A 13,246-nucleotide genomic window follows, 5' to 3' on the forward strand; every position below is an offset into this window, starting at 1 on the left:
TTGAGGGGTGGTGATAGGGCAGTGTAAACGCATCAGGGGAAGGCAGGGGCCTGCCTCGAGGAGAAGGAGCAGCGGCAGCACGTCAGGGGCTCTTGGGGAATCTCATTCAACCAATGGCAAAATGGAGCCCAAGTGGTTTGCCCAAGGCTGTCCAGCACTTGGCAAGCTGGCAACTGGAACCCGGGTCTCCTGATCCCTGTCCAGGGATCTTTCTTCGCCTGTCACAGGGACAAGGGGCCAGTGCAGCGCTAGTGCGAAGGGACAAGGTTCGAGGCACGGAAAAGCAGACGGCGGGCTGGGGCTCCAGCGCCGTAGCCACGGAGGTGGATGGAAAGCTCTGCCGATGGCTGGGGGCGCCATGAATTGTCGAGGATTCGGGGAGCCGAGTCCAGACCTTCGTAGCAAAAGACCCCCGAAGCGGCAATGGAAAGGTGGCCGAAGTCTGCCCACAGCTTCCGCTTCGAAGGCGGCGTCGGAAATGCAGCGCCAGTATGCAGAACCCTTCGGAACCTCCCGAGAGATGATCAGGGGCTTTTGGAAACTTTAGGGCAGGGGCTAACGATCAAACAGCTGATATTTCGGAACGGCCACATCTCCAGATGAACCTCCAAGAGTATAGGTTGCGGAAAATGATTAGAGAGCAGCCGAAATCAGTCGAATGCCATTCGGGACGTTCTGGAGCTTCTCGAGGCACATTCGGGCCCTCTCGGCTCTGCAAGACTGCGCTGGACTCCTAGGTCTGGAGCAGATCCTTTCGTCGCTTAAATGGTAAAGAAGACTTGTACCGACAACCCCTCGGCAGTTTCCGTAAGTGTTCGGGCTAGGCCCGAGCGTGGCGCCCTCTGGCGGCGGCCTGGGGTGGAAGCGGGGGGTTAGTGGGCCAGCTCGCGCCGATGCACTTGCGCGCCGGCAGCCATTCAGACCGGATGTAGTTGTGGCTGAGGTCAGTTCCGGCGGGTGACGGTGCGGACGGGTCAGGAGCGTAGAGGCGGCGGCAAAATGGCGGCGCCTGAGGAGCGGGATCTAACCCAGGAGCAGACAGAGAAGCTGCTGCAGTTTCAGGTAGCAGCGAGTACTCGGTGCAGCAAATGCCTCCGCGGGATGGGGAGTGGGCCCCTAGAGGAGTTCAGAACCCTCCTCAGATTGGGCTCAGATCCTTCTCAGACCAGCAGGCCGGCCCCCTCCCCCCAGACTCTGCCCTGATTCCCCCGGCCCCCGAGCCTCTGTTGGTCCCCAGCCTTCCAGCCATCGCTGCGGCCAGACCCGCCTCGTCTGTGCCCGTGTGCCCTCAGCGTGTCAGCTTCCCTGGTTTCCCTTAGCGGCGCCAGCTCTCAACCATCCTTCCCAGCCCGGTTACCGGTCGGACCCTCTCCGCCCAACGAGTCTGTATCTGCCGGAGATGCTTAATCCCCACCGCGGAGTTGGCGTCAGTTCGGGTCTCTGGAAAACCTTCTGCCAGCAGCATCCCATGCCATTTCCACAAACGTTTACTGGGGCCGCTTGGATACCAGGTTTCGTGTTGGGGGTTCCGGTCGGGGAGGGGGCACCTACACACAGACGTGGTCCCCGCCCTAAAGGTGTGGGAGGACACCGAGTGAGGAAACAATGCAAGATGATAAGTGTCGTCAGTGGCTTCTGACGGGATTTCTTACTTGGGGCTTATTCCCGGACTCCTGTGCTTGACTATGCTTGAAGAGGGTGGTAACTTGTAGGAATGTTATGTTAATACAGGTTAAGAACATTTGCCACTAATCACTTAACCCTGAGCTGGAGAATGGTTGGAGGAGACCAATGGGGTGGGTAGCCTTGGCACTTCCTTACCAGTTTCCTTATCTCTGAAAGGACTGTCTTAAAAATATCTACCCCCTGAGGATGTTTTGGAGATCAAATGAACATATAGGTGTCAGAAGGGCTTTGTAGACTGTAGAATGCCCCCTAATAGTGTTTCTGCTATTAATTTGACTTAGGACAGTCCTAAAGTTATTGATACACTTATTTCCTTACATAAAATCTGTAAATATTCATTTATTCAGCTGTATTTATGAAGAACCTTAGTGCTAAGCACTGCTAGGTAGAATCCCACTTACTGTTTCAGATGTAAATACTTTGTAAACACTTAGCATACATAACCTCATTTAATACAACAACCCTATGAGGTTCATACTGTTACAGTCTCTGATTTACAGATGAAGAGTATCAGAACTAAGAACATGCTTAGGTTACACAGCTAGAAAGTGGTGGTATCAGATTTAAAGCTATGTCCATCTTCCAGAACCCTTCCCAGGCTTCTGACTTCTGTGTTGTACAACTTACATGTCAGTATACAGTTGAGTGTGCAATGCAAACATTGAGATTTTTTTTTTTTTTGGCCATTTCCCACTTTTCTGCAATTTCCTTAATTCACTATAGTAAATTCCACTTCACTATAATAAATTTTGAAGTGGTTATTTTTTCCCCTCTTAAATTGAACAGTGGGTTGGAAGTGTATAAATGGAAAAATGCTGTCATAGATGTAATTGACATTTGATTGGAACTTTTGGTAGAGAAATTGAATTGATGGCACAGCAAATTATAATTAAAGAATGAGTAAACAGCAGAACAACCATCTTATACTTCCAGGTAGACCACCAATTTCAGAATTTTGTTTAACTTTGGCTGACCATTTTACCCCTTATATCTCTTCAGGGGTAAGCTAACATATTGTTTAACTGCAATGAAGTGATGTGAGTTATAAATTATGGTATATTCAGCCTCATACTGGAAGAACATGAATGTGAATGTATTATACCATTTCTGGAGTAAAGTGCATAGGAACCTCCATTTTATCTTCTGTGGGCATCTATGTTAGAAGAGAGGTGGGTAGCAGGTTCCAGTTGTGTTAAGATTGCCTTGTTAAATGGGATTTATTGAGGGAAATGCATCTTTTTTTTTTTTTTTTTTTTTTTTTTTGAGATGGAGTTTCGCTCTGTTGCCAGGCTGGAGTGCAGTGGTGCGATCTTGGCTCGCTGCAACCTTTGACTCCCTGATTCAAGCTATTCTCCTGCCTCAGCCTCCAGAGTAGCTGGGATTACAGGCACCTGCCACCACTCCCAGCTAATGTTTTATTTTTAGTAGAGACAGGGTTTCACCATGTTGGCTAGGCTAGTCGCGAGCTTCTGACCTCGTGATCCGCCTGCCTCGGTCTCCCAAAGGGGAAATGCATCTTAACATTTTTGCATTCTATAAGCAATTGCTGGATCAGATTCATGATCTAGATTGCCATTAAACAAACATTTGTTGAAACTCAGTAGATGCTAAGCATTATACCAAGCAGCAGTTGATGTACATTAACTCTTTTCAAAAAAAAAATTTTTTTAAGTAGAGACGGGGCTCTTGCTGTGTTGGCCAGGCTGGTCTTGAACTCCTGCCTCAGCCTCTCACAGTGTTGAGATTACAGGTGTGAGTCACCACACCTAGCCCCTTAACTCTTTAGCCGAGCTAATTTTTTGTATTTTTTGTAGAGATGGGGTTTCACTGGGTTAGCCAGGATGGTCTCGATCTCCTGACCTTGTGATCCTCCTGCAGAGGCCTCCCAAAGTTCTGGGATTACAGATGTGAGCCACCATGCTTGGCCTAAACCTTTTAATATAACACTGTAAAGGGTTAATCTTGTTCATTTTAATAATGAAGAAACAGATTCTGAGAGGTCAAATAACTCGCACAAGCAGTAAGTGGTAGAGATTTGGAAATTCATATCCACAACCATCTTACGTATAACTTAATGGAGAAGTAAAGTACTCACATGAATAATGAATGTATATACTTATTTATTTATTTGAGACAACATATCTCTGTCGTTCAGGCTGAAGTGCAGTGGTGTGATCATAGTTCATTGCAACCTCAAACTTCTGGGCTCAAGTGATCCTAAAACCTTAGCCTCCTAAGTGGCTAGGACTAGAAGTGCCTGGCTAAGTTTTGTTTGTTTCTTTGGGGTTTTTTTTGTTTTTTGTTTTTTTTTGAGACGGAGTTTCGCTCTTGTTACCCAGGCTGGAGTGCAATGGCGCGATCTCGGCTCACCGCAACCTCCGCCTCCTGGGTTCAGGCAATTCTGCCTCAACTTCCTGAGTAGCTGGGATTACAGGCATGCACCACCATGCCCAGCTAATTTTTTGTATTTTTAGTAGAGACGGGGTTTCACCCTCTTGACCGGGATGGTCTCTATCTCTTGACCTCGTGATCCACTGCCTTGGCCTCCCAAAGTGCTGGGATTACAGGCGTGAGCCACCGCGCCCGGCCTGTTTCTTCATTTTTGAGACTGAGTCTTGCTCTGTCTCCCAGTTTGGAATGCAGTGGCACGATCTCGGCTCACTGCAACCTCTGCCTCCCGGGTTCAAGCAATTCTCCTGCCTCAGCCTCCCGAACACCTGCGATTATAGGCAGCTGCCACCATGCCTGGCTAATTTTTGTATTTTTAGTAGAGACGAGGTTTCCCCATGTTCCAGGCTGGTTTCGAACTCCTGACTTCAGGTGATCCACCTGCCTCGGCCTCCCAAAGTGCTGGAATATTACAGGCATGAGCCGCAGCACCCAGCCCTGGGTAATTTTTTTTTTTTTTTTTAATTTTTGAGACAAGGGCTAGCTCTGTTGCCTAGGCTGAAGAGCAGTGGCTTGATCACGGCTGACTGCAGTCTTAATCTCCCAGGCTCAAGCTGAGCCTTCCACCTCAGCCTCTTGAATAGCTGGGACTACAGGCTTGTGCTACCATGCCTGGCAAATTAATTTTTTTTTTTTTTTTTTGGCAGAAATAAAGTCTCCCTATGTTGCCCAGGCTGGTCTTGAACTCCTATGCTCAAGCAGTTCTCCTGCCTCAGCCTCCCAAAGTGCTGGCATGAACTACTATGCCTGGCCATAATGTTGTATTTAAAAGAGTGCTGTGGGAGCTTAGGGAAGACCAAGAGTATTCACGAGGGGAGAAGGATGGTTTAGCAGTTTACATTTATTAAGTATCTACTATGCCTTAGGCATAGTGTTAATGTATAACTGTTATGCTTAATCCTTACAGCAGTTTATATAAAGCACCATAGGTGGTATTTGTAAGGAAACATATCTGTTAATGTATTTGCTTGAGGTGATTAAGTTGTTAGGTCATGGAATTCCAGTGGGTCTAGATCTGGACTTGAAGGCTGAGCTCTTACCAATATACCTTGCTACTTTGAAAGAGGAATAGAATTTCAACCGGTGTTGAGCAGACTAATATTCAAAGCTGAAGAAATAGTTTACACACAGTAGGGAAATGGGAAAGTGAAGTGTTTGTGATAATGAACTGAAGAGAATGTGGAAAATAAGACTAGGAAGGTAAATTAGAGCCAGATATTTATTGGAGGCCTTTCAAAGCTGTTCACAATGGTTTAAACTTTAATCTGTAGATGAGGGGAGCCATCAAAGGATTTTTCAAGTAGGGAGTGACACTAGGTTTCAGGTTTGCTTCACTAACAGTATGGAACTTGTCTTTGGAATCTCCACAGGGGTCAGTATAGAACAGGATGGCACTCCTAGGAGATGGTTTTCAATATGTTCCTCACTCGGTATATTGAAATTAGTGAAAGTAAAATATTTTGGAAATCTCTGGTTTCCTGTATTTCACTTTTTTTGTACGTGATTTGGTTAGAACTTCCCAAGGCATTTTATTTAATACCATGTTTCTCAGCCCATTTGATTTCTTCTAAGATTTTTCTATAGTTCTCCACTTATGTTTATTTTGGAACCAGTTGAATATGAATAATTATTGCAGGCAATTGTTTTAAGCTATTTCAAATGGGAAAGAATAAGGACATAGGTTTCAAGGGGAGCTAATGCAGGTATGTGGAAGGTTACTTTTATTGGGGTTCATTTTCCCAAATTTCCAAGTATAGCAGACTCTCCTAGTGCCTTGGTTTACTGCCCCTGGGTTGCTGTTTGAACAACTGGAGAAGGATGACATGGACAGAGAGAAGGGGGAACTAAAGGAACTATGCAGGCCAGCAGAGGAAGAAATGATCCCTTTTCTGCCTGTAACGGAGGAAGAAATTTATGACCCTCATCCTTTTAAATGATAACCTGCACTCTGGGCTATAGAATCAAATTTATAACTCATTTTGAAAATCTTTCTTTTAGCTTCTTCACCTGTTACCTAAAGAAAAAAAAAAAACATGGTGCTTTCTGTTCATGTATTTTAAACAGAACATACAGTGGTCCATTTGAGGGGTTTTTTTTTTGCCAGAGAATGTGGCACTGCTGAGAAAACAAGAGGTTTGAAAATCCAGGCAAACACAACTTAACTTTTCAACAACTTCTGGTGAGTTCTGCAATCTTGAACTGGTTCTCGCTTCTTTGAACCTCTTTCATTTGCTATATAATGGAGATAATGGCCCGGCATGGTGGCTCATGCCTGTAATCCCAGCACTTTTGGAGGCCGAGGTGGGTGGATCACGAGCTCAGGAGTTCAAGATCAGCCTGGCCAACATGATAAATCCTGTCTCTACTAAAAATACAAAAAAATTAGCCAAGCTTGGTGACAGGCACCTGAAATCCCTGCTACTCAGGAGGCTGAGGCAGGAGAATCATTTGAACACGGAAGGTGGAGGTTGCAGCGAGCCAAGACCATACCACTGCACTCCAGCCTGGGCAACAGAGCGAGACTATCAAAAAAAAAAAAAAAAAAAAAAAAAGATGGAGATGCTATTACCTAATTCACAGCATTCTCTTTATTTTTTACTTTAAAAAATCTAGTAGGCTGGGTGTAGTGGCTCATGCCTGTAATCCCAGCACTTTGGGAGGCCGAGGCAGGCAGATCACTTGAGGCCAGGAGTCTAACCAGCCTGACCAACGTGGCAAATCCCCTTCTCTACTAATAATATAAAAATTAACCAGGCCCAGTGGCACGAACCTGTAATTCCAGCTACTCGGGAGGCTGAGGCAGGAGAGTCGCTTGAACCCTGGAGGTGGATGTTGCAGTGAGTTGAGATCGCGCCACTGCACTCCAGCCTAGGCGACAGAGTGAGACTCTGTCTCAAAAATAAATAAAATACAAAAAAAGTTAGCCAGGTTTGGTGGCACAGGCCTGTAATCCCATCTATTCAGGAGCCTGAGGCACGGGAATCATTTGAACCTAGGAGGCAGAGGTTCCAGTGAGGCAAGATCACACCACTGTACTCTAACCTGGACAACAGAGCCAGACTCTGTCTCAAAAATATATATATATAATAATACCTGCTTGTGGCAAGTTAGCAACATAAAATTGTATTTTTAAAAGTAATGAAATCTTATTTTAGTCCCCCATTCTAATTCCAGGTTTGTTGTTTATCTTTGTGTATTTTTGTCTTCTTCTGCATATACAGATCTACAAACGCTTAATGTGGAAGCTCTCTTAACCTTAACCTTCACTTGACTGATTAATTGGAACAGATATCCTCCTTTCCTTAAACTCTACTCTGTAATATGCTCAAGCGTTTCTGCTCTCACCAGTTGAGTTGTATTCCTGAAAAGAGGTAGTTATGTTTGCTTCCAAACTAGTGTGTACTGGTTATGTTTGTCATGTACATTTAATTAAATACTGCATAAACCAATAAAATACCAGTGCAAAAAGAGTTTTTATTCATATGAAAACTAAATTAAAAGCTTTAGATGGGCTCTATCCAGGCAAATTGCTGAAAAAAAAAATTGTTCATTTAGGTGTGGGCAAGTTAACTGTAAATGAGTTTGGGAAAAATCATTGAGATACAAGATTATGCACTTACTGTTTGACAAGTGTTAAAGGTTGCACTCCACTTAAAGAAATCAAATCAGTGTGGGTTATGCTAAAAAATCCCAGCCTGGGCAACGTGGTGAAACCTCATCTCTACTACAACAAAAAAATTAGCTGGACGTGGTGGCGCATGCCTTTGGGCCTGTGATCCCAGCTCCTTGGGAGGCTGGGGTGGGAGGATTACCTTAGCCCAGCGGGTAAAGGCTGCAGTGGCCCATGATTGCACCAGTGCACTCCAGCCTGGGTGACAGAGTGAGACACTGTCTCCAAAAAAAGTAAAAAATAGCTGGTACAGTGGCACACACCTGTAATCCCAGCACTTCGAGAGGCCAAGGTGGGCGGATCACCTGAGGCTAGGAGTTTGAGACCAGCCTGGCCAACATGATGAAACCCCGTCTCTACTAAAAATACAAAAATTAGCTGGGCGTGGTGGTCTGCATCTGTAATCCCAGCTACTCAGGAGGTTAATCCCAGCTACCCAGGAGGTTGAGGAGTGAGTCGAGGTTACACCACTGAACTTCAGCCTGGGTGACAGAGCGAGACTCCCTCTCAAAAAACTAAAAATAAAAAATAAAAGATATCCAAGGAGTAACAGTGGATCTATTCCCTAAAGAAAAGGATAGGCTTTTTATCAAAAGATTGCCTTGTAAATGTGAATATTTGATGTTAAAATGAAATATTTACATAATGTATAGAAGTTTATTTGTGATGGAATCTGGCTATATTGCCAGGCTGGAGTGCAGTGCCATGATCTTGGCTCACTACAACCTCTGCCTCCTGAGTTCAAGCAATTCTCCTGCTTCAGCCACCCGAGTAGCTGGAACTACATGCATGTGCCACCATGCCCAGCTAATTTTTGTGTTTTTAGTAGAGATAGTGTTTCACCATGTTAGCCAGGATGCTCTCAATCTCCTGAGCTCGTGATCCACCTGCCTCGGCCTTCCAAAGTGGTAGGGTTCTAGGCGTGAGCCACTGCATCTGGCCTATATAGAATATTTTTATAACTCACTTTCACTTCAGTTAATTGATAGTTATGGTTCCATTCTCATTGGGTAAGAGAACTTCTGTCTTTGTCTTATAGACTCTGCATAGCATAGTAAGTAGTAATGAAGACCAACTGGATTTGTTTTTTTTGTTTGTTTATTTGAGACAGAGTTTCGCTCTTGTTGCTCAGGCTGGAGTGCAATGGCATGATCTTGGCTTACTGGAACCTCCACTTCCTCCTGGGTTCAAGTGATTCTCCTGCCTCAGCCTCTCAAGTAGCTGGGACTACAGGTGTGTACCACCATGTTCAGCTAATTTTTGTATTTTTAGTAGAAATGGGGTTTCACTATGTTGGCCAGGCTTGTCTTGAATTCCTGACCTCAGGTGATCCGTCCACCTTGGCCTCCCAAAGTGCTACAATTACAGGCTTGAGCCACTGCGCCTGGCCCAAAATACATTTTTTAAACTTAAAGGAAACAGCTCAATTAAAAGGTAGACAAAATATTAGAGCAGACAACTCACCAAAGAAGATAAACAGATGGCATGTAAGCATATGAAAAGATGCTCAAATCTTTAAGGATTTGAGGTCCTTTTTTTTTTGAGACGGAGTTTCGCTCTTGTTACCCAGGCTGGAGTGCAATGGCACGATGTCGGCTCACCGCAACCTCTGCCTCCTGGGTTCAGGCAATTCTCCTGCCTCAGTCTCCTGAGTAGCTGGGATTACAGGCACGCGCCACCATGCCCAGCTAATTTTTTGTATTTTTAGTAGAGACGGGGTTTCACCATGTTGACCAGGGTGGTCTCGATCTCTTGACCTCATGATCCACCCGCCTCGGCCTCCCAAAGTGCTGGGATTACAGGCGTGAGCCACCGCGCCTGGCCCAAGGATTTGAGGTCCTTAAGGGATTGCAAATTAAAACAACAATCAAATACCACCACAGACACCTATTAGAATGCCTAAAATCCAAAATACAGCACCATATACTGACAAGGATGTGGGACAACAGAAACTCATTGCTGGTGGGAATGCAAAATGGTACAGGTACTTTGGGACATAGTCTTATGTACAGTCCAGCATGTTATATTCCTAGGCATTTCTCTAAATGAATTGAAAATTTATATCACACAGAAACCTGCACACAAATATAGCAGGTTTATTCATAATTGGCAAAACTTGGAAGCAACCAAAATGTCTTTCCATTAGGTTAGTGGATAAATTGTGGTACATCCATGCAATGGTATATTATTGAGCATAAAATAAAAGAGTATTAAGACCTGAAACAACATGGAAGAACCTTAAATGCATATTGTCAGGTGAAAGAAGCCAGTCTGAAAAGGCTGATTTCAACTATGTAACATTCTGGAAATGGTAGAACTATAGAGAGTGCAAAGATGAGTGGTTGTCAGGGATGGGGTTGGGGGAAAGGAGGAATAGTTAGGTCACAGAGGATTTTTAGGCAGTGGAACTCTGCTCGGTAACTATGAATTGTAATGTTAGATAAATGTCGTTATGCATTTGGTAAAACCAAATAGAATCTACAACACAGAGAGTGAATCTTAATGTAACCTATGGACTTTAGTTAATAATAATGTACACTTGCAACAAATGTACTACACCAATGCAAGATATTAACAGTGGGAAAAGGCCGGGCACATTGGCTCACGCCTGTAATCTCAGCACTTTGGGAGGCCGAGGCAGACGGTTCCCCAGAGGTTGGGAGTTCGAGACCAGCCTGACCAACATGGAGAAACCCTATCTCTACTAAAAATACAAAAATTAGCCGGGCATGGTGGCGTGTGCCTGTAGTCCCAGCTACTTGGGAGGCTGAGGCAGGAGAATTGCTTGAACCTAGGAGGCAGAGATTGCAGTGAGCCGAGATCGCCCCATTGCACTCCAGCCTGGGCAACAAGAGCAAAGCTCCGTCTCAGAAAAAAAAAAAAAAAAAAAAAAAAAAGAGAGAGAAACTGGGGTCGGGTGAGGTGGGATGAGGACCAAACAGGAACTCTATACTTTTTTTTTTTTTTTGAGACGGAGTTTAGCTCTTGTTACCCAGGCTGGAGTGCAATGGCGCGATCTCGGCTTACTGCAACCTCCGCCTCCTAGGTTCAGGCAATTCTCCTGCCTCAGCCTCCTGAGTAGCTGTGATTACAGGCACGTGCCACCATACCCAGCTAATTTTTTGTATTTTTAGTAGAGACGGGGTTTCACCATGTTGACCAGGATGGTCTCAATTTCTTGACCTCGTGATCCACCCGCCTCGGCCTCCCAAAGTGCTGGGATTACAGGCGTGAGCCACCGCGCCTGGCCCCTTTTTTTTTTTTTTTTTAACTTTGAGATGGAGTCTCACTCTGTCACCAGGCTGGAGTGCAGTGGCATGATCTCTGCTCACTGCAACCTTCACCTCCCAGGTTCAGGCATGCGCTACCACGCCCAGCTAATTTTTGTATTTTTAGTAGTGATGGGGTTTCACCGTGTTGGCCAGGATGGTCTTGATCTCTTGACCTTGTGATCTGGCCCACCTCAGCCTCCGAAAGTGCTGGAATTACAGGCGTGAGCCACCATGCCCAGCCAGGAACTCTATACTTCCTGTTGAATTTTTCTGTAAATCTAAAACTGTTCTAAGAAATAGTCTTTACTTTAAAAAAACAAAACAAAACCCTATAGCTTATTTTTTTTCCCCTTGTTTGAGATGCTTTCCATATCGATACTAGATTTCTAGACCCAACTGGAATTTTTTTCCCTTTTTTTTTTTTTTTTGAGACAACGTCTCACTTCATTGCAGTCTCGGCTTACTACAACCTCCGCCCCTGCCAAGCTCAAGCCATTCTTCACCTCAGCCTCCGGAGTAGCTAGGACCACAGGCAAACACTACCACGTCGGGTATTTTTGTGTGTGTGTATTTTTGGTAGAGGTATTTTTTATACTTTTTTTTCTTCTTTTTTTTTTTTTTAAGAACACAAACCTTGATTTTGTATCCAAGGTAGAGGTATTTTTTTTTATTTTTGTCTTGTTGTATTGCCCAGGCTGGTCTCAAACTTATGAGCTCAAGCAGTCTGCCCACCTTGGCCTCCCAAAGTGCTGGAATTAGAGCTGTGAGCCACAGCACGCGTGCATGCGCCCGGGCAAGCTCTCTCTCTATCTCTCTTTTCCCCCCCTCCCTCTCCCCCTCCCTCTCCCCCTCCCCCTCCCTCTCCCCCTCTCCCTCCCTCTCTCTCTCTCTCTCTCTCTCTCTCTTTCTTTCTTTTGACAGAGTCTCTGTCACCCAGGCTGCAGTACAATTCTGCCATCTTGGCTCACTGCGGCCTCTGCCTGCTGGGCTCAAGCGATCCTCCCACCTCCCTCTCTTGAATAGCTGGGATTACAGGAATGCGTCACCACACCAAGCTAATTTTTGTATTTTTAATAGAGACGGGGTTTCGCCACGTTGGACAGGCTGACATTGAACTCCTGGCCTTAAGTGATCCACCTGCCTCAGGCTTCCAAAGTACTGGAATTATAGGCATGAACCACCACATCCGACCTCAGAATAATATTTCTAACAAAAATAATTGGAGTGGCATTGATTAGAGCAGCATAAACTTTTTCTTTGCACCTCATGGTCTGACTTTACTGTCAAACCTTGCATTTTTGCCCTTTCCATTTCTATTCCAGTGATACTTTTTAATTCCCCTAACATATTATCCCCTCTCATGCCTCCATACTCACTCTTCCCTCATTCTGAAATTTCTCCTTCCACTAGTTTTCAGCTCAGAACCTTTATTTCTTCCTTGATAAGTTCACTGAAGGACTTAAGGATTTGTTTACTGGTGTGTAGTAATTGTCATAATAATATTATTTACATGTTTTTTAACTCTACAGAGTTTCGGGGGTTCAAACTGATTTGTACTTATTGCATGATAGATCCTCAATATTTGTTGAATGAATAATTCATCAGAAATCTCAATCCCAGAGAGTTTTGTTACTATATTCTTTTTTTTTTCCTTTATCTCTTTTTGTTAAAGCAATTCCAACAGCATTAAGTTTCCTATTTTTAGAGGAAAGAGGAAAGCCAAAATTCCAGTTTACCTTTTTTTGAAATAGGGTCTCACTCTGTAGCCCAGGCTGGAGTGCAGTTCACTGCAGCCTCAACCTCCTGGGCTCAGGCAGTCCTCCCACCTTGGCCTCCCAATTAGCTGGAACTACAGGCCCACACTACCGCACCCAGCTAATTTTTTTTTTTTTTGTAGAGACATGATCTTCTTATGTTGTCCAGTCTGGTCTCAAACTCCTGGGCTCAAGCGATCTGCCTGCCTCAGCCTCTTTTTTACTTTTATTTTTTTGTTTTTTGAGCACAGAAAGTTAACGATATTCTCATCTTTGCAGCAGTGTAGGAGAAAGAGCTCCATATTAGGAACTTGGCAATTTGAGATCTCTGACAGTTGCTCAATCCTTCTAGGCCTCGGTTTCTGTATCTGCAAAATGACATATATATTTTTGTGTGCGTGTATGTGTGTGTGTGG

General features: G+C 44.7%; 1 protein-coding gene across 1 annotated transcript in view; it reads left to right on the forward strand.

Annotated features, from left to right (window-relative positions):
- The first annotated feature begins 972 nt into the window (after positions 1–972).
- The window catches only part of FAF2 (Fas associated factor family member 2), a 64,160-nt gene continuing 51,886 nt past the window's right edge, over positions 973–13,246 (forward strand). The window contains exon 1 of the mRNA XM_012466359.2: positions 973–1,062. Coding sequence (XP_012321782.1) covers positions 1,000–1,062 — 63 coding nt within the window. The 5' untranslated portion in view covers positions 973–999. The remainder of the gene's footprint in view (positions 1,063–13,246) is intronic.

This window comes from Aotus nancymaae, unplaced genomic scaffold, assembly GCF_030222135.1.
Source record: "Aotus nancymaae isolate 86718 unplaced genomic scaffold, 86718_ANA_hifiasm-v0.15.2.pri h1tg000015l_1, whole genome shotgun sequence".
NCBI classification, from domain to species: Eukaryota; Metazoa; Chordata; class Mammalia; order Primates; family Aotidae; genus Aotus; species Aotus nancymaae.